Source organism: Puma concolor, chromosome C1, assembly GCF_028749965.1.
Source record: "Puma concolor isolate L17-30 chromosome C1, mPumCon1.1.hap2, whole genome shotgun sequence".
Lineage (NCBI taxonomy): Eukaryota > Metazoa > Chordata > Mammalia > Carnivora > Felidae > Puma > Puma concolor.
This window is the reverse complement of record NC_141674.1, coordinates 156531258-156556599: the sequence shown is the minus strand read 5'-3', so window position 1 is coordinate 156556599 and position 25342 is coordinate 156531258. Positions and strand designations below refer to the sequence as shown.

The window sequence follows — 25342 nt, the reverse complement described above, 5'->3', positions numbered from 1 at the left end:
ATTTTCAATTATTGAATGCCTAAGAATTATATATTAACTTATTTGTTATTTACTCTCATATTGCTATAGCCTTTATTTCATCAGAAATAATGAAAATATGAGAACTGAAATAATAAAAGTGATTTGTTTAAGAGTAATATCCTGATGGATATATATTTTTAGTTGAGCACCAAATGTCTTATTGACAACTGACTATGTAAGATCTAAAGCAAATAAGGCTTCCTAATGATATTTTGTTGACACTTATTGTGCATAAGACCAAGAGGTAGGACAAAATATTTACAGTTTTCCTTTTGATATACTTTACTTAGACATTTCCTTATTTTTTAAGAAATAAGACTGTTTTTTCCCAAATGTTTTAATACATTTATCTTATTTTTTAAATTAGAAAACAATTGTGTATACTATTAACTTAGAATAGTGGTCATTTTAAAGGATGATGTGTTGCATATTTATTTTGAAATAAAGTAAAATAAAGCATTATGAGAAAATCATTTCAAATAAAAGCCATGCATGTCACACATGCATCATTACCACTTATACAAAGCCATGGCTACCTTATCGTATCCAGTCTTGACCTTCAGTCAAGAGCAGAGTGAGAAGCAATGTCAATCCTTGCAAATTGTCTGCATAGGGCTGGTACCGCTTTGCCAGGTCTATTCCTGACTCTTATTCCTTGTGCCATTTCTTCATTTCACTTCAAGATAACCTCACATCATTCCCATCCTATGATGGCATACACGAGAATGTCTGGACTCGATTTTACAATACCAACTAAATGCACTCTTGTCTACCCATCTTTAGCATCAAGGAGTAATTACTTCTGATGCTGCTCATCTAGCTGAAATGGCTTATATGGAATCTTGTAAACAACTTCAAGAGGGCTTTGGAACTCAAACCCTTTTGGATACTGGAGATAACCTATACACCTTTTAGGAGAATAGTGTTATGAACTAAATGTTAATTTTAATCTAAAAGTTATTTTAGCTTAAATGAATTTTTAATTAAATTTTTAAAACTTCAACTCACGGAGACATGTATCCTTTTAATGAAAATCATGAAATTAGCTTAAACAGTATTTTAAACCTGATAAAGTTCTTTTTGTATACAGTTTTTCTTATTTCTGAAAATAAAACAAGCCTGAACCATAGTGAGAAAGTTGAATCACAGCTTTTTTGGTGGGACTTTACTTTTCAGAAGGTAAAGCAATCTAGCTCGTCTGAATGCAGCACAGTGGATATTGCTATCTCCGAAGAAGAAACCGTCTGTGAACGTGAAAAGCCAAAGCAGCTTAAAAATGGTAAGAGAAAAATAAGTTCCTTTGATCATTATATTGAAAATAGACTAAATTTCTCAACATAACTAATGCCATTAGATATATTTTAATTTTAGAGAGTTTATTAACTAAGGAACACACACATACAAATATGTGTGTACAAGCACATGCACATGTGCCCAAAGGAATCCTCATAGAAACTTATAGGGAAAGTCAATAGAAAAGTCAACATTTGGAAAAGAGGGGCAGGATCTATTTCCTAGAAGTTTAATGCCGTAGTTAAGAGCACTGGGTCTGGAATCATACAGGCCTGACTTCAAATCCCAGGTCACGTGACCATTTACTACCTTTACTTACCCTCTTTCAGGCTCATTTCTTTTTTTTTTTTTTTTTTAATTTTTTTTTAACGTTTATTTATTTTTGAGACAGAGAGAGACAGAGCATGAACAGGGGAGGGTCAGAGAAAGGGAGACACAGAATCCGAAACAGGCTCCAGGCTCTGAGCTGTCAGCACAGAGCCCAACGCGGGGCTCGAACTCACGGACCGTGAGATCATGACCTGAGCCGAAGTCGGCCGCTCAACCGACTGAGCCACCCAGGCGCCCCTGGGCTCATTTCTTAATATGTAAAATGAGGATAATAATGAAACTTACCTCACAGGATTGGTAAAAAGATTAAATTAGTGTAGATGCATGTGTGTCCATGCATGGGTGTGTGCATGTGTGCGTGTGTGTGTATATTTTTATGCCTCTTGGAATAAAGTCAATATTCAAAATACTCACATGAAAACATCCTATATCTTTCATAGGAAAACATATCATGCAATGGTGATTTATTTTTATATTCCACATGAATCTTAAGAAATGTATAAGGCTTCAGTCAGCTGATTGACTCACTAGATATGTAACATACATTTGTTGATGACTTGTAATTCAAATTTCCTAGAAAGATTGACAAATATTTATAGGTTCTCTGCATTTGAAATCACTGGAAACCATCAACATGGTAACTGCTAAATGTTCAAATTCCTGTATTCAAAATAAGAACCTGCTCTCAGTAGCTCAACTTCTAGAACTTGTATCATTCAAGGCAAAGGAGGAAAAATTTCCTATATTTTTTGACCAAAAATGTATGAATTGACAGTAGGTAAAATTCTAAAATGAAAGGTGTTGATTTTAAATTCCACCCACCTCTATTTCTTCATGTTCTCCCCTGTTAAGCAGAGTCTTCTCTGTCTTGGGATTTCTTTATGCGAACTCTCTTGACAGGAATGTAGAGTCCAATCCGTGCATATGCCTCCTACCCACAAAGCACTCTGTAATCCAGGGGGCTCCTTCAATAAGTCAAAATCAAAATCGCCATTCTCCTACCGCCTGAGACCTGACATCAATTTAACTGACGTAACTAATATTATACTTCTTATCAGTTCCTGAATACCTATGTACTTAAATGAGAATGCTTATTATACCACGTGAATCTTCAGGCTTTATACCAAAATGTGATATTTAGAAGATATTGTATGTGGGGGAGAGGAGCGATTTGAAGGATGGGGATAAATTCTATTCTCAGACTCTGTTCCACCAGGCTAGGGGATGTTCTAAGTCATCTCTGCCTTTCAAAATTTCTTCCTCTAGTGTTGTCCCACGTTAACTTTTTTTGTTTCCCTTCAATGACTGCAATGGTCACAGCATCAGGGGTGAAAATCAAATGTTCCTAAGTCAGAGATCACATGTGTTAGATTCCATAAGTAATCACCAAGGACTATGGTGGAAAGTTCAGGATGTCTATTTTTTCATGAATTTTCAAGATTTTTCTTCTTAGCAGTTTCATTCTTGACAGGTTATAGACGAAGATCTTCACCTGGCCAAATTAGTGGTGAATCCAAGAAAGGAAGAATTTGGCAGAACATAAGGAAAACCTGCCGCAAGATAGTGGAAAATGGTTGTTTTAAGTGTTTCATTGGCCTGGTCACTCTGCTCAGCACAGGTGCTCTGGTAAGTACGTGAGACTTTTATGGGGAAAAATGTATCTGAAGTCTGTTACTTGAAGCCACCATGCCAAATTAGTTTTCCCCAGATACTTATTATAGCAGTAAAGTTCATATTCTGTGATTTTACTTTTGGGAAACATACATTACAGTTTCTTAAAATCTGTATATGCCTCATTCAGTATTAAATAAATCAAACAATTTTGAAATATAAGAATGACAGTGGGAAACGTGAATGTGAGATACCTAATTCTTATTTTAATAAAGTTTCATGTATGAGACAAAGTTTAAGAATATGCACATACATACTTTTGTGCTGTGCTAGTACTTTGGTGCCTATTCAATTAGGAAAGAGAAGTACTATATACTTTTAATAACCTTTGAATCAAAAATACATATATTTTAATATTTATTCATTTTTGAGAGTGAGAGAAACAGAGCACGAATGGGGGAGGGGAAAAGAGAGAGGGAGACATAGAATCTGAAGCAGGCTCCAGGCTCTGAGCTGTCAGCCCAGAGCCCGACTCAGGCTCGAGCCCACGAACCGTGAGATCATGACCTGAGCCAAAATCGGACACTTAACCAACTGAGCCACCCAGACATCCTGCATTTATGAAGCATTTTGAGAGAAAGAGAGTAAATGAGCTGGGGAGGGGCAAGAGAGGGGCGGGGGGAGAGGATCTGAAGCAGGCTCTGCACTGAGAGCAGAGAGCCTGATGCGGAACTTGAACTTACAGACCGTGAGATCATGACCTGAGCTGAAGTCGGACTGTTAACTGACTGAGCCACCCAGGTGCCCTGAACCAAAAATATATTTACCCATTGACACAACAACCTTAATTCTAGGAAATTGTCCTACAAATATCTGAGCAAGTATGAAATGCATTTACAAGGCTCTTCAGTGAAGAATTCTTTGTATAGAAAAAGATTAAAAAGTAAAAATAGTCTACAATAGGTAACTGTTTAAATATGCTCTGATATAATCATCCAATGGGACACCGTGCAGCTATTTTGAAAATTCAAAAGCTGTATGCATGCTAATATTGCAAGTTATAGCAATGTGCAAAAAAAGAGAAAGATCTAGAATAAAGTGTATCTATTAGGTATCTATTAATATTCATGTTTCCCACTGTGATTCATAACTTTTGAAATTGTTTGATTTATTTGATATTGAATGAGGCATATGACATTTTACTTAGGAAATAAAGAAAAAATAGAATTTATATTATATTATTTTCCAGTGTTTGATTAAAGAGGATCAGAGAAGGATACATAAGAAATAGTTAATTGTGAGATACACAGAGCAAAAAGAATGGATTCATGGCTGGGAACCAGACTTTGTACTACATACAATTTTTAAAGTAAATTTTATATTGACATTTACCACATATTTACCACAAACCTAGAAATTATAAGTGTCTAACCTAAAGAATTTTCACCTGGGTGGCTCAGTCGGTTAAGTGCCTGACTTCCGCTTGGGTCATGATCTCACAATTCATGAGTTCGAGCCCTGTGTCAGGCTCTGTATTGACAGCTCAGAGCCTAGAATCTGCTTCAGATTCTGTGTTTCCCTCTCTTTCTGCCCCTCCCCCTTTCCCATTCTGTTCTCTCTCTGAAAAATAAATAAACATTAAAAAAAGTAAACAAGGATTAAAGTAATCCTATGTTAATAATGGTGTGATTCTTATAAATCTAATGTTAAATAAAAGTAACATTTTCTCACAAACCGTGAGATCATGACATGAGGTGAAGTCTGATGCTTAACTGACTGAACGACCCAGGTGCCCCGATCTTTGTTTACTTTTTGACCTTGAATGCACTTTAATACAAGCCTTCCTGACTTTGTTGGTACTTTATTGCCTTTTTTCAGTGCTGAGATAAAAACACTATGAAATTGCTTTCAGTGACATTATCAGACTTTGTATCCTCTACAGTAAAGTAAAGGTTGACCTATTAATCTGAGAAGCTTTGGAGAAATGATTATAGTTTTATTTCATATTCATGTGTTTCCACTGGTTTGCCTGATTATTTCTGCAGCAGAGCAATTTATTAGATATTTTATTATCTATTAGATGTTTTATTGGGGCCACACTGAAATTACACATTAATTTATACGGACATAATATTTTTATAATATTGAGTCTTCCATCTAGGCAAAATGGCATATCTTTACATTATTTGGCGTGTTTTTATGTTCTATAGCAATTTTATAATTAAAAAAATATATATTTATTTACATTCAAGTTAATTAGCATACAGTGTAGTATTGGTTTCAAGAGTAGAACCCAGTGACTCATCACTTACATATAACACCAGTGCTCATCCCAGCAAGTGCCCTCCTTAATGCCCATCACCCATTTAGCCCATCCTCCCCACCTCCCCTCCAGCAACCCTCAGTTCTCCATATTTAAGAGTCTCTTATGCTTTGCCTCCATCTCTGTTGTTACCTTATTTTTCCTGAAGACATATTTAAATTTTTTTTTAACGTTTATTTATTTTTTTGGGACAGAGAGAGACAGAGTATGAACAGGGGAGGGGCAGAGAGAGAGGGAGACACAGAATCAGAAACAGGCTCCAGGCTCTGAGCCATCAGCCCAGAGCCCGACGCGGGGCTCGAACTCACGGACCGCAAGATCGTGACCTGGCTGAAGTCGGACGCTTAACCGACTACACCACCCAGGCGCCCCCTGAAGACATATTTAAAAGAATTTCTACTCTCTTAGTAAATGCCACATATCTGCAAATTGGCTACATGGAATTAGAGATAAGAACCAGTTAGATGTGAGCAAAGGTTTTGCCTCTTATATTAAGTTTGATTAACTGATTCATGAGAAGAATTCTGGATCACTGTGGTGCCAAATTCAGTCTCTATAAAAAATTCTGGGACCAATTACTGATGTCTGCTATAGACATAGGATCAGAAAATGTTACTTATGGATTATGTGAATAAATCCAAACCAAGTGAACCAGCCCATGAAACTACAACCTATGACTTTGCTCACGATCTGTTTGCTAGAGATAGCATTTCATTCCTCTCTATGCGAAAAGATTTTTTAAAAAATTACATGTACACTAATCCTCAAATGTTTTACCCACAGGCTTTTGAAGATATATATATCGATCAGAGAAAGACTATTAAAATCTTATTAGAATATGCTGACATGATCTTCACTTACATCTTCATTCTGGAAATGCTTCTAAAGTGGATGGCATATGGTTTTAAAGCCTATTTCACTGATAGCTGGTATAAGCTAGACTTCATGGTTGTCATTGTACGTATTGCAAAGAAAAATTTTAAAGACTATTATTCAATTTTTTTCTTCTTTACTCTTACTCTCACTTAACTCTTTCCTTTACTTATATCTACCTTTTTCCTCTCTTTGTACATTTTTAGTCACCAAAATCCCCTATTTCTTCATTTGTAATACTTAACATTTGTCCTTTTCCTCTCAACCTAAAAATTTTAAAGTTCAATATTTCACCCCTAGATTATTCTAATGACCACGTATGAACCCACTACTAATGGGATAGACATCCTGAAATATTTAAATTCTGTTGGCTTGATGTTTAAATCATATATTCAAAACAGACGACTTACCATAACCTTCACCATTACCACTGTGATCCAAGCTACTGAAGATTCTCAGTTGGATTTCCAGTGCAGATCCCTGCCCCTGCCACTGCACACCTTCCTTCTAAGCTCCACGTAGCAACCACATACATGTTACTGCTGTAAAACAGAAGTCAGTCCAGGTCTCTTTTCTTCTTGAAACTCTCCAATAAGCATCTCATGTCGCTCCGAGTAAAAAGCTACATTCTCTGCCATCAAAGCCTACAAGTTTCTCCATGATCGGTCTTGTCTCCTATTACTTTCCGTTTCCATTATCCCAATTTATAGACTGCTCCACCTGCACTGACCTTCCTGAAGATCTCCCATATGCCGAGATTCCTTCCATCTTAGCGCCTTTGCAGTTATTTTTCCTTCCACCTGGAACTTTTGCTGGCTCACCTCATTTATGTCTACTCAAATAAGAATGCAGAAATTGGGTCTTTCCCCGCTACCGTATTTAAAACTGCAACTACTACAATGCTCCTTTTTCCTTTCTCTGCACTCTTCATCTCTATAGCACCTATTAATATTATATATTAATTGACATTCATTGTTTATTCATTGTGATTGTTTGTCTTCCCCTTTGAAAGGTTAGCTCCTTTGGGGAAGAAATGCTTTCCCAATGTGGTTCTCTTCTTATCCCTAATGCTTAGAGCAACTCATGTATCATAGTAGGTACTCAGTAATTTTTGTTGAATGAACAAATGGTTCCTATTCTATAAGCAATGATTGACTGAAGCTTCTCACTGTATAAATAATGACTTACAGTATCTGATCTCTGTCTTCTAAATAAATTATTGCAAATTAACCTTCTCCTCCAACAAAAATCACACTATATCTGCAACCCACCTTCCTGTTTCCTAGTCATTGTTCTTAGGTGTACACAACCCGTGACACTTACATAAATCATATGTTTACTCCAAAGCTCACTTTAAGGCCATCTCTTAGTATAGGATAAAAAAGAACAAATTTTTCATTTATGTTGCTTGAAAATACATAAAATAGGAAGGTACTATAAAAGTTGGTTGTAACTCTATCATCTTGCTCAATCTCTGTTAACATTTATTAACCCTGAATGATCTTTATGCATATGTTTACTTTAAGAAATCACCTTGGTATCTTTGTATACATTTTTATAATTTGTACTTAAACTTAACAATGTTCATATACTCTTTGATGCCTCTTCTCTGAAATACTATTTTGTATATTGTGTTAACCATATTTATATATGAATTCACATGTAAATATATTTCAAATTTTGTTTTTATGAATACATGATATACTATTACTGTATGGAAAATAATCATGAAATTGATTATTAATCTAATTTCAAACAAAAAATGGATGTAAATATTAACCCTTGATCATAAAGAATGTCAAATATACAAATTTTTTTATTTCAATAATATATATATTCCTACTACCAGAAAATGTTTTTGTTTTATCTTTATCTTTTTTAAAGTAACTTTAACACAAGGTTATTTTCTTATACTTTTCTTTAAGTCATTGTTAAGATATATTGAAATATATTTTACATCTTTGCATATTTCTTGGGAAGCTTTGACTGTTTATCATTTTTAAATAAGTGCAAAGTTTATTTTGCAGATTGTTTTGATTAAAGTTAAAATAAACCCTATTCACTCTTTTTTTTCTTAAATATGTTTAGGTGTTTTGTCTTAGCTTAATAGGCAAATCTCGGGAAGAATTCAAACCACTAATTTCTGTTAAATTCCTCCGGGCACTCAGAGTTCTATCTCAATTTGAAAGAATGAAGGTAAGAAAAAAGTGTCTAAACTAATATGTAGGTTTTTATTTAGGATTAATACATTTCTATAAATTAAAAACTTTATAGTCTTCTCATTTGCATCTTTAACAATACTAATGCAAAAACCTTATATTCCACAATTTACAAATATAGAAGAAAGGTATATGAGTTATGCTTATTAAGATTTTAGGACTTTCCTGCTCATAAGATATGAAAAATCATAAAGATAAGAAAAAAAACCCTAATAGTTGAGAGAAATAATATAAAATTTTAAAAACTAGTACTATTGTAGCCCACTTGGGTGTCTATGAGTATTAATACAATTATCTCAATGTTAAAAATATAACTGACAAAATGAAACTTTGATCACCTAGATGCTTAAAATTATAGGAATATCGTACACGCTAAGTAATTATACTGAATAAAAGTTTGAATTTTAAAATAAATTAATGTTTTCAAGTCACGCATCACAAATTATGAATTCTTGTCATCTCTCCCTCACCATCACGTTAAACCTCTTTTGAACAATGTGAGGGAAGCTAACAGGTAAAGCCACATAAAACAACCAGTGTTCAATCTTTTGTGCCTACAATGGAAACCCACCCCAAATGGCTCGACCTAATGGAGCAAACAGTTTATGGCCACCACAAATAGTATAATTATGTAAAATACAGTTATCAGCTATGTGCAGAAATGGGAAAAAAAAGTCTAGTTTTATCTTTTATTTCATAACCATACATCTGTTTTCTTGAATTTTTTATTTATATAGATTATTTATCATTAATCTGCCTACTTGAATAATATTACAGAATATCACATATTCAGTGTAGGTAGGATCCAGTAAGAAAATTATTTATGTTTGATGTGTATTTTTCTTATAGTTCATATATTATATATTACATTAAAACTGCCATATATTAATAAACCATAACACTTAAGATCTTTTCACTTGGCAAAAACATGGATACTTGTTTTAATCTCAAAATTTAGATAATTATAGATGATTATTATAAACAAATAGAAATATAAGTAATTTAAAGTATTTTAAACCAAAATATGTTTCAGAAATTTTAATAGCATAATCTTTATATGATATTTATATATACACATATGCATACATAAATACATGTATTAAGTACATTAATTATACTTTATATGTAAGTACATGACTGATAGTAATATTTTTATAATTCATATGAATCTGTGATCAACTCGTTAAAACAGGAATTAGCCCTGATCAGCCTATTCCCTAAATGCATTGCTGGTGTTGGGGAAGAAATATTCTTACTATAACTGGAAGTTTGTACCTCTTAATCCCCTCCACCCACTGCCAACCCCTCTCCACTCTGATAACCACTAGTTTGTTTCCTGTATAGATCTCCACTCTGATAACCACTAGTTTGTTTCCTGTATAGATGAGTCTGTTCTGTTTCGTTTTGTTTGTTCACTTGTTTTATTTTTAAATTCCACGTATAGGTGAAACCATATGGTATCTGTCTTTCTCTGTCTGACTTATTTCTTTTAGCACAATACTCTCAAAGCCCATCCATGTGGTTGCTAATAGCAAGATCTCATTCATTTTTATGGCTGAGTAATAGCCCATTGTTTATATATACAGCATCTTCTTTATCCATTCATCTGTTCATAGATACTTAGGTTGCTTCCATATCTTGGCTATTGTAAACAATGCTGCAGTAAGCATAGAAATGCATATATACTTTCATATTAGTGTTTTCATTTTCTTTGGGTAAATATCCAGAAGTAGAATTGTTGAATTATGTACTATTTCTATTTTTAATTTTTTGAGGAACCTCCATACAATTTTCTATAGTTGCTACACAAATTTACATTCCCACCAACAGTGAATAAGGGTTTCCCCACCCCACATCTTCACCAGCACTTGTTATTTCTTATCATTTTGATACTAGCCATTCTGTCAGATGTAAGGTGGTATCTCATTGTGGTTTCCATTTGCATTACCCCAATGATTAGTGATGTTGAGTCTCTTTTCATATGTTAGCCTTCTGAATGTCTTTGGCTATTGAGGTCCAATTTTTTAATTGGATTGCTTATGGGTTTTTTTTATGTTAAGATGTATAAGTTCTTTATATATTTTGTATATTAACTAACCCTTTATCAGATATATCATTTGCAAATATTCTCTCATATTCAGGAGGCTGCCTGTTCATTTTGTTGATGGTTTCCTTCACTGTGCAAAAGTTTTTTATTTTTTGTGTAATCCAGTAATAGTTTATTTTTGCCTTTGTTTTCTTTGTCTGAAGAGACAGAAAATGAAGAGAAAATGTTGTTAAGGCTAACAACAAAGAGATTACTACCTATAGTTTTTTCTAGGATTTTTATGGCTTCAGGACTCATAATCAGGTCTTTAATCCATTGTGAGTTTATTTTTGTGCATGGTATTAAAACGTGGTCCAAATTCATTCTTCTACATGTGGCTGCTCAGTTTTCCCAGCACCATTTATTGAAGACTGTCTTTTCCCACCGTATATTCTTTCTTCCTTTGTTGTAGATTAATTGACCATGTCATCATGGGTTTATTTCTGGACTCTATTCTGCTCTATTGCAGATCCAGATCTTTAAGCTTCATCTCAACCTCTGGAAGTTCTGTAGTTGAATGAGTTCTGAAAACATACCATTGAATATATAAGGAAGCCACATGATTACAAAATTAATGTTTTATGTATTTAATAAACTCCAGGTGCTGGGTACTCTTACTACTGAAATATTTGTATCAACAGTATCTACTACTTTTATTCTTACATAAGTGTATTTTCTGATAGGGATAGCATTTTTTTCATTAGAGTCATCAGTGGACTTCTCAAAATATCCGAAGTGCCAACAAAGGATCTGTGACTTAGTTTTAGGAATAAAGTGTTACTGAAAGCACAATTAAAAGTTAAAATATTTATTCAAGTCCAGAAAACTGAGGGATATCAGCAAAAAAGTACAGCAAAAAGGGTATCTATCCAGTAATGGCTAAGGGAAGGGAAGGTTAGAATGGTAGAAAAGAGAACCAGTGGTCTTCACAAAAAGAGAGAGAGGGAGAGAGAGAGAGAGAGAGAGAGAGAAATGAGGTTGGTAGAAACGAATCAAAAGTGTAAATGCTAAAGGAAAGATATGTACCAAGAATGAATATTTCTGTTGGTTATAGGAAATGCTTTACATTTGCCATAACAGCTATAGTGGAATGATAAGAATAAAATCTGATTATAATATTCAAGAGAGAAGGGAGTTGAGGAAATGGAGATGGTGATTCCAAACTATTACTATTAATCAAATTCAAGTGGTTGATTTATTTCCCAAACTTCCTGCTCTGGAGTGGCTCACCAGTGACATAGAGTGGTGCAGTGAGGAGGTTTGTGACTCTGCAGGGTGCAGAAGCCCATTCAGTGTTTCTTGAAATAGTCTCTTGCCTTTATTTCATTGATCTACAGTCTCTTGGTCCTCCTCGTATTTCCCCTGCCACTTCAGTGTCTGCTTTGTAGGTTAATCCTCCCTAAAGTTAGAATCACCCAGACTTAGATCTAGGCCTTTCTTTCTCATTTTATATGCTTTCTAGATAATATGTACACATACAAACACACAGGTTCAGTTGTCTTCCCCATTTCTGGCCCAATACAGGAAGCTGATAAATGTGTTAAATCAGTGAAATAATTATTTTACTAATCAACGCAGTTGCTTTTTCATGATTTTTTTAGTACAACTATTTTGAGACTATCTGGATTTTTAATGTATATTTTTAATTGAAATTTATAATTTAGGTAATTCAAATACTGGCATGCTGGCCTATTGAATCTTTAGAGATGACCTGTTTTTCTTATTTCAATATGACATTACATTTAGTATTTCCAGTTCAACTAAAGTGATTTCACATTTCTTACCTAAAGTTTACCTGTTTGTTTTTTATATGCCAGGTGGTTGTGAGAGCTTTGATAAAAACAACTTTACCTGCTTTGAATGTGTTTCTGGTCTGCTTAATGATCTGGCTGGCTTTTAGCATCATAGGAGTGTACTTATTTGCTGGCACGTTCTATGAATGCATTGACCCAACAAGTGGAGAAAGGTTTCCTATATCTGAAGTCATGAATAAGAGTCAGTGTGAAAGCCTTATGTTTAATGAATCCATGCAATGGGAGAATGCAAAACTGAACTTTGATAATGTTGGAAATGGTTTCCTTTCACTGCTTCAAGTAGTAAGTTCACTTTTGATGTTTTTTACTTTTTATCAGTGTTTTTAGATGTCCGTGCATAGTATAGGTGGACATAATGTGGACAAATGTGAATGGACAAAATGTGAATGATTACTAGAGTTGGTTATAACATATTTTAGCAATTATTTAAAATACATGTTATGCAACATACTACACTAGGCTCATTTGGAAAGATGAAAGTGAAATGCAGACCCTGCTTTCCTGGGAGAAGGAAGTGAAGATGAAGGTAGGACTGACGGGAGAGATGGCAGGTACTGGCCATCACTGATAAGGTAATAGGGTCACAATTTTTGGTACAACTAAAGTTACTACTGTTTTGTTTCTACTGAGTGCTATGAGGAATGGCTACTCAGTCACCCACCATCTAACAGAAGTGAGGAGATAAATCATTCATTCTTGTCTTACCACCCCAATAGAAAAGCACATAAATAGCAGTTACCACTAACAATGACACTTGGGCAATGTGTATTTATTTATCATTTATCTATCTACCTCTCTCTCTCTCTTTCTATTTATACTATCTTACAACATTTTGTTATCAACTACGGTAAAACTACTACAATTAAGCTAAGTAAAAATAAACAGTTGTTAAATAGTTGTTAACAGATAATAGAAATGCAACAATGAAAATGATAAAGGTCTCAATTACAGGGTATATTGAAATGTGGTCAGCCTTAGTAATCAAATGTTTTACTGTATTAATAACAAATTGAGTTTCACTTTTTATTTGAAACAAAGCTTAAGATTTCCATAAGAATTAAATACATGCCATTTTTACAGGCAACATTTAATGGATGGATCACCATTATGAATTCAGCAGTTGATTCTACTGGTGTAAGTATAATATAATCTTACAGCCATTGTTAAAATTCAAGAAAAGTTATTTTTACAATTCAAGAAGAGGGTACCAACAATAATAGAATAGATAACATGATCAAAGTGAATGCTTATAGTAGACAGAAATTAAATACATTTCAAATTGAACATTTCACAGAAAACGAAATCCTTCCAGGATTATGTACAGTGGTTGAACCCCAATAAGCCCATTTGAAGGATTATCAGACTTCATAACAATGGTTAAACCAATGCAATAAATTTTAAAATCCAAATAAACAAAGCTATGATATCCTTTCACTAACGAGCAAAGAGAAAATGTTACTTCTGTAGAATTGTTGGATTTTCCTGTTGTAAATTGTTTTATAAATCTTATGTTTTAAAGCGTTAGTATCAATATTTTGCTTATTTTTCACTTTTTAATTTATTTTTATTTTTAAAGACTTTACTTTTTAGAGCAGTTTTAGGTTTACAACAAAATTGAGAGGAAAGCATAGAGATTTCCCCTATACCCACTTGACCCCACACATGCATAGCCTATTATTGATATCACTTACCAGAATGGTACATTTTTACCCAGGATGAACCTACATTGACAGATCATACTCTCCTAAAGTCCAGAGTTTATTTGAGGGTTCACTTGGTGTTGTACATTATATGGGTTTGAACAATTGTGTAATGACTGACATGTAACTATCATTACAATATCATACAGAATATTTTCACTGCCCTAAAAATCCACTATGCCCTGTCTTATTTTGATTATTTTTTAACTTAACTTTTAGGTAAATAAGCAACCTAATTTTGAAGACAACATCTACATGTCTTGTTACTTTATCAGCTTTATTGTTATTGGATTATTTCTTCCTTTGAGTATGCTGATCGGTGTTATTATTGCTAATTTCAACAAGCATAAAATAAAGATAAGTATAAATATTCTTTGTTCATTAATACCTAAGAAAACACATTTATAAGAATGTCCTGTTTCAAATAATTGGTTTTGGATTCAGCTTAATGTAATTTTTACTTGGTGCTTATCTATTAAAAAAATTTGATGTTCCTGCATATTGATAAATATTGCTAAAATGTTCATCTTTACATTGTTTTATATATTGAAATATAAACAAACAAGTTAAAAGGTTAAAAATTGCAGGTGTTTCTATATATATATATATATATATATATATGTTTGCAAATAATGACATGCTGACCAACAAGTAATATTGTGGTACATCTGCACAAATAGGTGAAGAAGTTCAAGAAAAATAAGCTACACTTTTTTACTCTCTGATATGTTCAAAGCCTTCATAGTCATATCTAGCATAGACATCTTTGTCAGTGCAGTAGCTTTTTCTGCTAGAAGTAGGGGGTATCCTAAATCCTAACCCCATGTCCTAAATAGCAGTGCTTGAAATCAGTAAGGGACAATTCAGAGACAGAATTGAAAAACCCATTTGATCCCACCTCCACACAAAGGCCTTCAAGGCTTCTGCAAATGCAAAGGCCTCAAAAGTCATTTAAATCTGCTTATTTTAACCACAGAGACCTACTTTCTAGAGGTATAGGAAAGCCTTCTAAAAAATCAAAAGAATAGTCTAGTTTTGAAATTCTGTTTTCAGCCATGTCATCAAAGTTTAGTCATGTGCAGCATCTGATAAACTGCTCTCAGCCTCCACTAATCAAATGGGATTAGAAGATCAGTGATCAAATATCCATTTGACTGGAAGCTTCAGCTTCTTGGGATCAATCCAGTGGGATAACATTCCAGGATTTGCTCCTGGGCTTCAAACCGGTGACCCCTATCAAATTTAAGTAACTAAGTCCTCACTTAGGGCAGTAACAATTCCTAATTTCTAGATTAACACACTAACCATTTACTTCTTATTCACTTTATATATTTTGTATAAGATACTTAGTACTAGGAACACAAAGATGAAAAGCTCTAAAAGGTACTATGAAGAAGTAAACACAAAGTGCTGTTGGATTAATAGTATAAAAAATATCTTTTGAAAGTATTATTTAGTAAATTAATATATGAACTTATAAAAACACATAAATGCCCAATTATATTTTTTCCTGTTATTAGAAGATACAAACCAATTTTTCCTTAACTTTTGAGTTCAGTTTTTCTTGACAAACTTTTCCATTTATCCCCCACTGTTTCTCCTTTGTCTCTGCTTAACATGAGGTAGGCCTCAGTAGACTGAAAAGTTAAAAAAGAGTAGACTACCCACAGGAAAGTGCACCAAAAGATCATTGATATCGGTCATTACCATATATTCTACATGTGCTCGGTATGGATTTGTGTGCAGAAATCAGACATGGTTAAATGTGATTTAGTTCATTGCCTTTAAGACCTTTATAAAAGGTTAAATCAGTAATTAACAAGCTTTCCAAAATGTACTATTGACAAAAGGTGAAATTTAGATTCATGTGATTTTAATATCTTTTTCTTTCATTTCTTTACCAGGGAGGCTCAAATATCTTTATAACAGTGAAACAGAAGAGACAATACCATGCACTGAGGGGGCTGTTGCATGAGGACTCTCAAAAAATAATACGTCGCCCAAGAGTAAGAAAACATCTAGATTTGTTTTCAAAGCTTCGTAAAAAGTTTATTTCATACATTCTCTTTTTAAAATGAATATGTGTTTTTAAAATTCTTCACAAATGCAGGGTGCCTGGGTGGCTCAGTCAGTTAAGTGTCTGACTTTGGTTCAGGTCATGATCTTGTGGTTCATGGGTTCAAGCCCCAGGTGGGGCTCTGTGCCTACTTCTGTTTCTGTTTCTCTCCCTGCCCCTCCCCCGCTGATGCTCTGTCTCTCTCTCTCTCTCTCTCTTTCTCTTTCAAAAATAAATAAACATTTAAAAAAATGTTAAATTCTCCACAAATGCTTTTGACAAAATTTAAAAATATGTTCTTTAACAAGGTTTTGATGATCTTTTTGTTTGTTTTGACTATACATTAGAATTCTAGTTTGACAAAAACTTAGGTACTCAATTATTTTCCTGTTTATGCTGGGAGGTAAATTATAAATGTAAAGACTATATGTGTATGTATATATCCTACTAATAAGGCTATTACACCCACCTTTTTTTTTTTTTTTTTACACACAGAACAAGTTCCAAAGATTCATGTTTGACTTGGTAACAAGCCAAGTTTTTAATGTCTTCATTATGGTTCTTATCTGTTTCCAAGCAATGACCATTATGATACAAAGTGATGAACAGAGTTCAGAAATGGACACTGCTCTCTACTGGATTACCTTATTTCTTGTTATGGTATACACGGGAGAATGTGTACTGAAGCTCATCTCTTTTCGTTGTAACTATTTCACCATGGGATGGAACATTTTTGATTTTATGGTGGTTATTTTCTCTATTACAGGTAAGAGTTTGTTTAGTTAGATTTTCTTTTATAGTAATACTAATTCAGGCAAGTTCTTATACTAAATATGTCCCAAGATATAGTCTTTTAGTAGGCAAAACAGATAGAGACCCTTTTTATTCCAATAGTAATGGCTTGTATTTTTACATTCATACATGTACACATGACAGCTATAAGATACTAAAAAATACTTGTTGAATTAATACATAGACTTCACTTAAGAGGTTACCAGGTAAATGCTTAATTACCCCTTCAGTATATCACATACATTATTTTTCTAGGATGTGTCTAGAAGGAGATTTATGTCTTAACATGATATAACCTTTCAAGTTCCCTATTTTTTTTTTTTAATCTCCAAAACTGTTTACAACTTTCACAATACTAGAGTGTTAGGCGTTAATGAATTTGTCACCAGTTTTCTCTTACTTTGGGGATCTCAGTCTTTTATTTAACAATTATATTTGAATAGATATTATGCTATACCCAAAGAATTCAGTAGTAAATAAGGAAGGCATAATCCCTGTAGGCACACAGTTTACAATGTAGTAAGGATTCAGGTGATTAAACAGTACATATTTAATTTTGTGCTATTAAGGTTATGATAAGGAAAGAAGCACGTGGTGTTACAGCAGCACAAGAAAGGGGAGTACCTATCAATAAGTAGAGGTCAGAGGTCAAACTTCCTGGATGAAGCAAAATCTAAATAGAGACATATTGAATAGGGGTAGACAAGTAAAGATTCTAGGATAAAAATGTTTTAAGCAGGGAAAAGTTTGTTTCTTGTCTGCCTCCCCATAAGATACGTACTGGAATATAAGCTCCATGAGAGACAATATTTAGATATTTATTGTGTCAAGCACTATTCTATACAGTCACTAGTGAAAAGGTAGACAAACTATTTGCTCAATTGTGATTCCAGAAAATTCAGCTTATTCATTTGGTAATAGAAGCAGTTCAACTATTGATAGGTACAAGAAGCTTGAAAGAAAGGAAAGAATGGGCCTTTGGGATTAAAGTCAGAGCTACTGAATCAGCTATCTCAAAGGAGAGGAAATCACAGTCAGAGAGAAAGCTGTTTGAATATGAAATCTCAGAAGGCGAAATATCCTGGGTCCAGAATGTAGCTATAGCTGCATGTGACTAAAGTAAAGTGATGGAGATTACAGTTAAGAAAGTCAAAGACCGAGAGACTGGCCTTTCAATGAATTGTGGATGGTAAGTGTTGGGGTGGAAAGGGTGACAGTGAGCCAAGTACTAAAGTCTCCAATGAATATGAATAAGGGGGGAGGAATATCATAGAACCAAGAAATGGTCGGCAATAGTATCATAGTTCATTGGCATGATCCACAATGTGTCAGGACAGAAATTTCTTTTTTTTTTCTTTATAAAATTGACTTGAAGCATCTGGAAATCACATTGGAAAAAAATGAAAGATGCTTAGTCATTCCATTTTTCTACTCTGAGAAATATGGAGTGGGGAAGAAAGAGCTCTTTACACTTGAGAACATTCCAGGAGAGATACTGTCTTCAAGATAGAGTCAGATTTTAGATAAGAAAGGAGGTGAACAAAATCTAAGATGAGGATGTAGAAAAAATTGTCTACAATTAAATGGGGATACCTCTGGCAAAATGGAGGAATTTGGAAGATTGTAAGGAAAAATGAAAATCTGAGTCAGAGCAGAAGATTCACTAATACACTGTGGAAATGAAGGTATAGATAAGGTAGAATGTCAGAGAGAAGGTTATGGACAGTGATCAAGTTGAATGGAAATATGAGACGTAATCATTCCAGATTTAACAAATATACCGTATCATTTAGAAACTTCATGGAATTCTCCCCTCCTCATCTTCTCAACTCAAAATGAACCACAGTCTCTCCAGTACTTGCAAAGGACATCCCTTATACTTTTATGGTAATTGTAATTTTATAGTTCTAGCTCTCACTCCCTCATCTACCCACAACTGCTACAAAAATAGTTCTAGGCCAAGACTCATTTATTTAATTCAATTTAAAGCTGCTAAGAACCCAAAGACTATTTATGAAATAAATAAATTATAATCTGTGAATCACTGAATGCCAGACATTTTTGTAATTATATTTATCAACTAGGTCTTTCTGCCTTGCATTATAATTACTTTAAATGTCTACCTCTACTCTCTAGAATATAAGGCCTTTGAGGACAGAAGTCAGGTCATTCATCTTTGCATTTTGCATTGACACCTTTATACTAGATGTCCAATAAAGGCTGGATTGAGCTAAATTTATTTATCCAACTGCAATCAGAAAAAAAAGAATATGACTACTAGTTTGTATTATGGAATCATGCCATCTGTGATTCCAGAATTAGTTGATCTATAATGGCATAATAAGATGATGATTCAAATAATTATCTTCCAAATTTTGCTAGATACCCTGAAAATTGCCACAATGCGTATTTGGCTAATCCCCACTTTCAATATATTCTGTTATATGGGAAGGATTAATAAAATGATCTTAACATATTGAAAAAATGGAATGTAAAATAATTTATATTCCTCTGAATACAATCATATTTAAATATTTTTATTACCTGTTTTATCTTCTCCCACACCAAGGACTATTTCTGCCTCTGATGGTAGGATACTACCTTGTGCCTCCTTCTGTTGTGCAACTGATACTACTCTCACGGATCATCCACATCCTACGTCCTGGGAAAGGACCAAAGGTGTTCCGTGACCTGCTACTTCCTTTGATGCTATCTTTCCCAGCATTGTTGAACATCAGTCTTCTCATCTTTCTGGTCATGTTTGTCTACGCCATCTTTGGAATGTACAATTTTGCCTATGTTAAAAAGGAATTTGGAATTAATGATGTGGCCAACTTTGAAACCTTTGGCAGCAGTATGCTCTGTCTTTTCCAAGTTACAATATTTGCTGGCTGGGATGGGATGCTCAATGCAATTTTCAACAGTAAATGGTCAGACTGTGATCCTGATAAAATTAACCCTGGGACTCAGGTTAGAGGAGATTGTGGTAATCCCTTTGTTGGGATTATTTATTTTGTCAGTTACATCTTCATATCATGGATGATCATTGTAAACATGTACATTATTGCTGTCATGGAATTTTTAAATATTGCTTCTAAGAAAAAAGCCAAGACATTAAGTGAAGATGATTTTAAGAAATTCTTTCAGGTATGGAAGAGGTTTGACCCTGATAGGACCCAGTACATAGACTCTAGCAAGCTTTCAGATCTTGCAGCTGCTCTTGACCCTCCTCTTTTTATGGCAAAACCAAACAAGGGCCAGCTCGTTGCCATGGATCTTCCCATGGCTGCTGGGGACAGAATTCATTGCCTTGACATCTTACTTGCTTTAACTAAACGGGTTATGGGTACAGATGTGAGGATGGAGAAAGTTATTTCAGAGATGGAATCAGGGTTTGCATTAGCCAACCCTTTTAAGATCATGTATGAACCAATTACAACTACTCTGAAACGAAAACAAGAGGCAGTCTCAGCAACCATAATCCAGCGTGCTTATAAAAATTACCGCTTGAGGCGAAATGACAAAAATACATCAGACATTCATATGATAGATGATGACAAGGAAGTTCAAGCTACCACAGAAAATGCTTATTTTGACAAAGCTGAAGAAAAGTTAACTATTCAAAGCCAAATCTAATCCCACTCGCCACCTTTTTTCACCTTTTTCACATATTCTAAAAATGTTAGCAGTTTGAATCAGAAATAAAAATGAAGATCAGAGAAGTAAAGATTTTACTTAATAATCAATTGTTTACAACCCATGGAAGTTAAGCTTGTGCTCACAAGACTCCATGTCAAGTTGACTTTCACCTTTGTATACTGAGTCTAACCAAGATAAGCCCTTAGAATCACTTTAGTGAGTTAAATGGGTTAAATTTGCCATTTGATGATCCAATGCTTGTTTTCTCTATCTGGCTTTTATGGTGTGTGTTTCATCTAGAGGACTGAGGAAGTGATGGTAGAAATGAGTAGCTTTCTTGTATACTTTATGTCTACTTTAACTTGATGGGATTCAAATCATCATTAAGAGGACTTAGTTATAAATAAACAATTACTTTCTTAATGTCGGGTAGTGTTAATAAAAACACAGTGCTGCAAGCTGTTAAATCATAAACTTGCCAGACAGATGTCAACTGGGGAAGAGAAAGGACAGGTCTTAGAAAGTGCCTTTGAGATCAACCACAGATAGTCTTGGGCTGATTCAAGCCACTTTGGTTAACTGGAGCCTTGGTTTTTGTTTTTGTTTTTGTTTTTGTTTTTGTTTTTGTTTTTGTTTTTCCTTCCTTCCTTCCTTCCTTCCTTCCTTCCTTCCTTCCTTCCTTCCTTCCTTCCTTCCTTCCTCTCTTTCTTTCTTTCTTTCTTTCTTTCTTTCTTTCTTTCTTTCTTTCGGTACTAGGAATTAATATTGCTTAATTGTTTTTGGATTCCTGGTTTTTCATCTTTTTGGCTACTTCTACCTAAGCTCTAGTTCTTCAACAGAATGGATTCATAGAATAAGAAGTGCAAAGGGAACTATAGTTATGGCCTACATTTTTCTCATTTTTTTCTCATTTATGTTTTTTAAAAAGTATACATTTACTAAAACGATACGATATAGAAACTGTTAGTAGATTCATATCTGTCATAACACTGATGTATTTTTACCATTTAGCCATAATGCAACATTGAGTAGTAAGAGCTGGCAAATGAAAGTCATAATATGAATTCAAAGAGTCGGGGTTACCATTATGTGTAAGGATTTTTGCAGTGTCTTGATCTTTAATTGGGAAACTGTGGCCACTTTGAAATACTTTTCACTGACTTTATGGTTCTCTATAACTTAGAGAAAGACAGCAATCACTGAAACTGTGAGGACTCTGAATAGATTAAAGTGTAAGTTTGTTGTTGGTGGTGTTGTATAACATTAGCGTATGCAGATTAGTTTTTACTTTGTCATTTATCTTTCCAAGTTTTTTTTTTTTTTTGCTGTTTTTAATCTTATCACACATTCTGTAAAATGTTTTTATATTTGAAAAGCTTGAAAATCCTAAGTATTAATTTTCACAGTTGAAATTATCTTTAAAAGATAGACACAAATAGTTGGTCTTTGACATAATCATAAAAATGCAGCCACTCATATCCATGTAGTTCAAGATTCTGATATTTGTTCCATTTGTATTAAGATTGATTACAGTGTACCCACAAAATCCCAAAGGATTCAGAAATAAAATATGCATACTGTTGATGTAAGTGACAAACTTTAAATATGTTGTATGACATTCGATATCACTTAAATATCAGTAATTGTATTTTATTATGAATGCATGATCTTGAGCCTTAACTTTATAATCTATTTCTGCTCCTCAGAAATGTATTAACTTGACCAAGATGCCTTTGGAGGAACCCTTAAGTAAATGTAATTTCAGGGTTCTCTTTCTTTCTAGAAGTGTTCCTTCCCTTTGTCCTCTGCTCTTCATCATCGGATGGTGACTAGTGAGGAATTAGCATTAACTTGGTGACATGGTGACAGCTGGTGCTTTATCTAAATTTCTTAGTTTTCTATTCCTTGGAAATGCTTTATGTAAAAACTGCTTCAGATATTTAAGCTGAATCTTAATTTGCTTCTGTAAATGCAAGACCATTAGTTGATTTTGGTTTGAAAATTAGATCTTTTACTTGTAAACCATGTTTGCTACTAACCTTCCAAAAATTGTGTAAAGAATTATTTTTTAAATAAGTCTTACAATATATTCTACTTTTTAGATAATATACAAAATAATAAATACAACATGTTAACCACACTAAACTTTGTTTTTTTTCTCTGGTAAGTCAGGTTGTCTAGTGTGTATAACACCAGCTTTTAAAATGAGCCTAACATTAAAGCTTATTCATTTAGGTTCAAAATTTAAAACTGGCAGAACTTGTGCTTCTTTTGGATTCACAAAAATTTGTAAAATAAATTTTATTAAGCTTAGCAGAGACCTTTACACATTGACATTCCTCCTGTCAAAGTCATAAAATAAGTCAGATATATCTCAGTATTAACTAGAATTTTCTTTATGGAGGATAATGCTGAAATTAAATTGCTTAGTGTGCTATGATTTATCAATGTGTGCTTCTTTAAACTTTTCTTTCTGCTTCCTTAATAAATATAATGCACTTTAACATGATTTTAAAGATACTGGAAATAGCTACTACCATATATTGAGCAGACTATTTTATGCCCAGCTTGTGCTAAGTATTTATCATGCACGAACTGAGCATTCACAATAACTCATTAAGTAATAATTTTCTTTTTATAGATAAACAAAATAGACTTAGAAGGGTTGTAAGAGCTTCTGTATGGCACAGAACTTGTAAATGACAAGCCCAGAACCCCAAACCAGGTCTAGTTTCTGAGCATTAATATGTAACCACTATGGTTAATAACTGTCTTATAATAAATGACCTAGCTATAGACAGAAGTTTAAGATGAATTAAGTTGTTGTAGAGAGATAAGGTCTCTCTCTCTCTCTCTCTCTTGCCATCTCTCTCTCTCTTCTCTCAACTTCTCTCTCTTCTGTGGTAAAGGGACAACCTCTGGAAAAATGAAAGACACAAGAGATAAAACTACTATAAAAGTGTTTTCATTCAACATTTATTATATGCTAGATATTAGAGGTAAGCCCAGAGTCTAGATAGATATTCATATGTATGTACATACATACAAAGACAAATATGAGACTAGAGAACTTACTAGAAGGGGAAAGCATAACTACACAGCTAATTATAATATATGGTAATTTTTATACTATTGTAAATTGCAATATGTATTCAGGAAATAATGGTGGGTTCTTACTTAGTAAAGATGAGTTAGTAAAGTGGGCCCCTAATGAAAAAGAAAGATTTTATCAATTAGAGAAGAAGGTAACTGTAACCAGCACAGACATCTTTAAGAAAAGGAGTCCATTGGGGAGCCTGGGTGGCTCAGTCAGTTGAGTGTCAGACCAGCTCAGGTCATGATCTCGCGGTCTGTGAGTTCAAGCCCCACTTCAGGCTCTGTGCTGATTCAAAATCTGAATCTGGATAGAACATTGGAAGAGAATTATCTGGGCATCTTGATCCCTTGCCAGACAGGCTTTATTTTATCCTTTGGTTCTTTTTTGTTTGTTTGTTTGCTTTAATTTTTGTGTTAATGTTTATTTACTTTTGAGAGAGAGAGACAGAGAGAGACAGAGCATGAGCTGGGCAGGGGTCGAGAGAGAGGGAGACACAAGCTCCAGGCTCTGAGCTGTCAGCACAGAGCCAGACACTGGGCCCAAACCCACAAACCATGAGATCATGACCTGAGCTGAAGTCGGACACTTAACCTATGAGCCACTCAAGTGCCCCTTGTCCTTTGGTTCTTGAACTCTCTCCTCAGCTGTTCTTTCCATATACTCCAGGTCCACATTCTCAATTCTAGCAGTCAATGAAGAGCTCCAGTGAATGACTGAGTCTTTACTCTCGAGGTGGGGATTTTCATCTTTCATGTTAGAGAATCTAATACTGTCAGGGTGGGACACTTACTCATCTCCTCGTCTGTAAGTGAACCTCTTATCTTCATAGACTCCAAAATCACATATGAGCTCAAAGGATTTTCTTTCAATTCCAGCTAGTTTATTAACCACCCAGGTGGCACAATACCCCTAGTCCTGGATTCTAGTCTAGATCACATGAGATTAACTTCTTCAAATGATCCAGGAGTTCAGACTCCCCAATCATGCAAAATTTCATCATTCTCTCCATCTTTTCTCCCTCCCATTTTCCTTTCAGAACATTCTGCTGAGCACCCCTAGGTATTGGACACAACAATTTAGAGATAAACAAGATTCTCTTTATCCTTAAAAGAATAATAATCAGAGCTTTCCAGAAAAACAAAACTAACAGCATGCACAGGTATCACCCACTATCCAAAAGTAGAGTGTTCCTATGAAACCTTTTATAAGCTTACATGAACTAAAGAAACAACTACCACTAATTTTTATGAAAAAAAATTATGATTCCCAAAACTAAAAAATAACCTCTTAGGCTTTTATGACACCTTAGGACACAACTGGCTAATGGATACATAAAATATATCAAGACAAAGAAAGTATGGATACTCACAAACACAGTTGAAAGGTATGGTGGTTTGATGGTTTGATGCTGAGATGCTGAATGTAGTTCTGGGGAAGGAGCTCAGTGGGGCCGCTCTCACTGCCTGGATGACAAATGCTATTTTCACT

The 25342-nt window shown here is 34.2% G+C and overlaps 1 protein-coding gene across 4 annotated transcripts in view; it reads left to right on the top strand.

Moving 5' to 3' along the window:
- Positions 1-22902, top strand: part of SCN7A (sodium voltage-gated channel alpha subunit 7) — an 80521-nt gene extending 57619 nt beyond the window's left edge. For all 4 annotated transcript variants that reach the window (XM_086718810.1, XM_086718811.1, XM_086718812.1 and 1 more), the window contains exons 16-25: positions 1198-1300; positions 3116-3270; positions 6362-6535; positions 8540-8647; positions 12574-12852; positions 13651-13704; positions 14490-14627; positions 16172-16276; positions 16822-17092; positions 19688-22902. In XM_086718810.1, the coding sequence (XP_086574936.1) occupies positions 1198-1300; positions 3116-3270; positions 6362-6535; positions 8540-8647; positions 12574-12852; positions 13651-13704; positions 14490-14627; positions 16172-16276; positions 16822-17092; positions 19688-20754 (2454 nt within the window). In that variant the 3' untranslated portion in view covers positions 20755-22902. The remainder of the gene's footprint in view (positions 1-1197; positions 1301-3115; positions 3271-6361; positions 6536-8539; positions 8648-12573; positions 12853-13650; positions 13705-14489; positions 14628-16171; positions 16277-16821; positions 17093-19687) is intronic.
- Positions 22903-25342: the final 2440 nt, after the last annotated feature.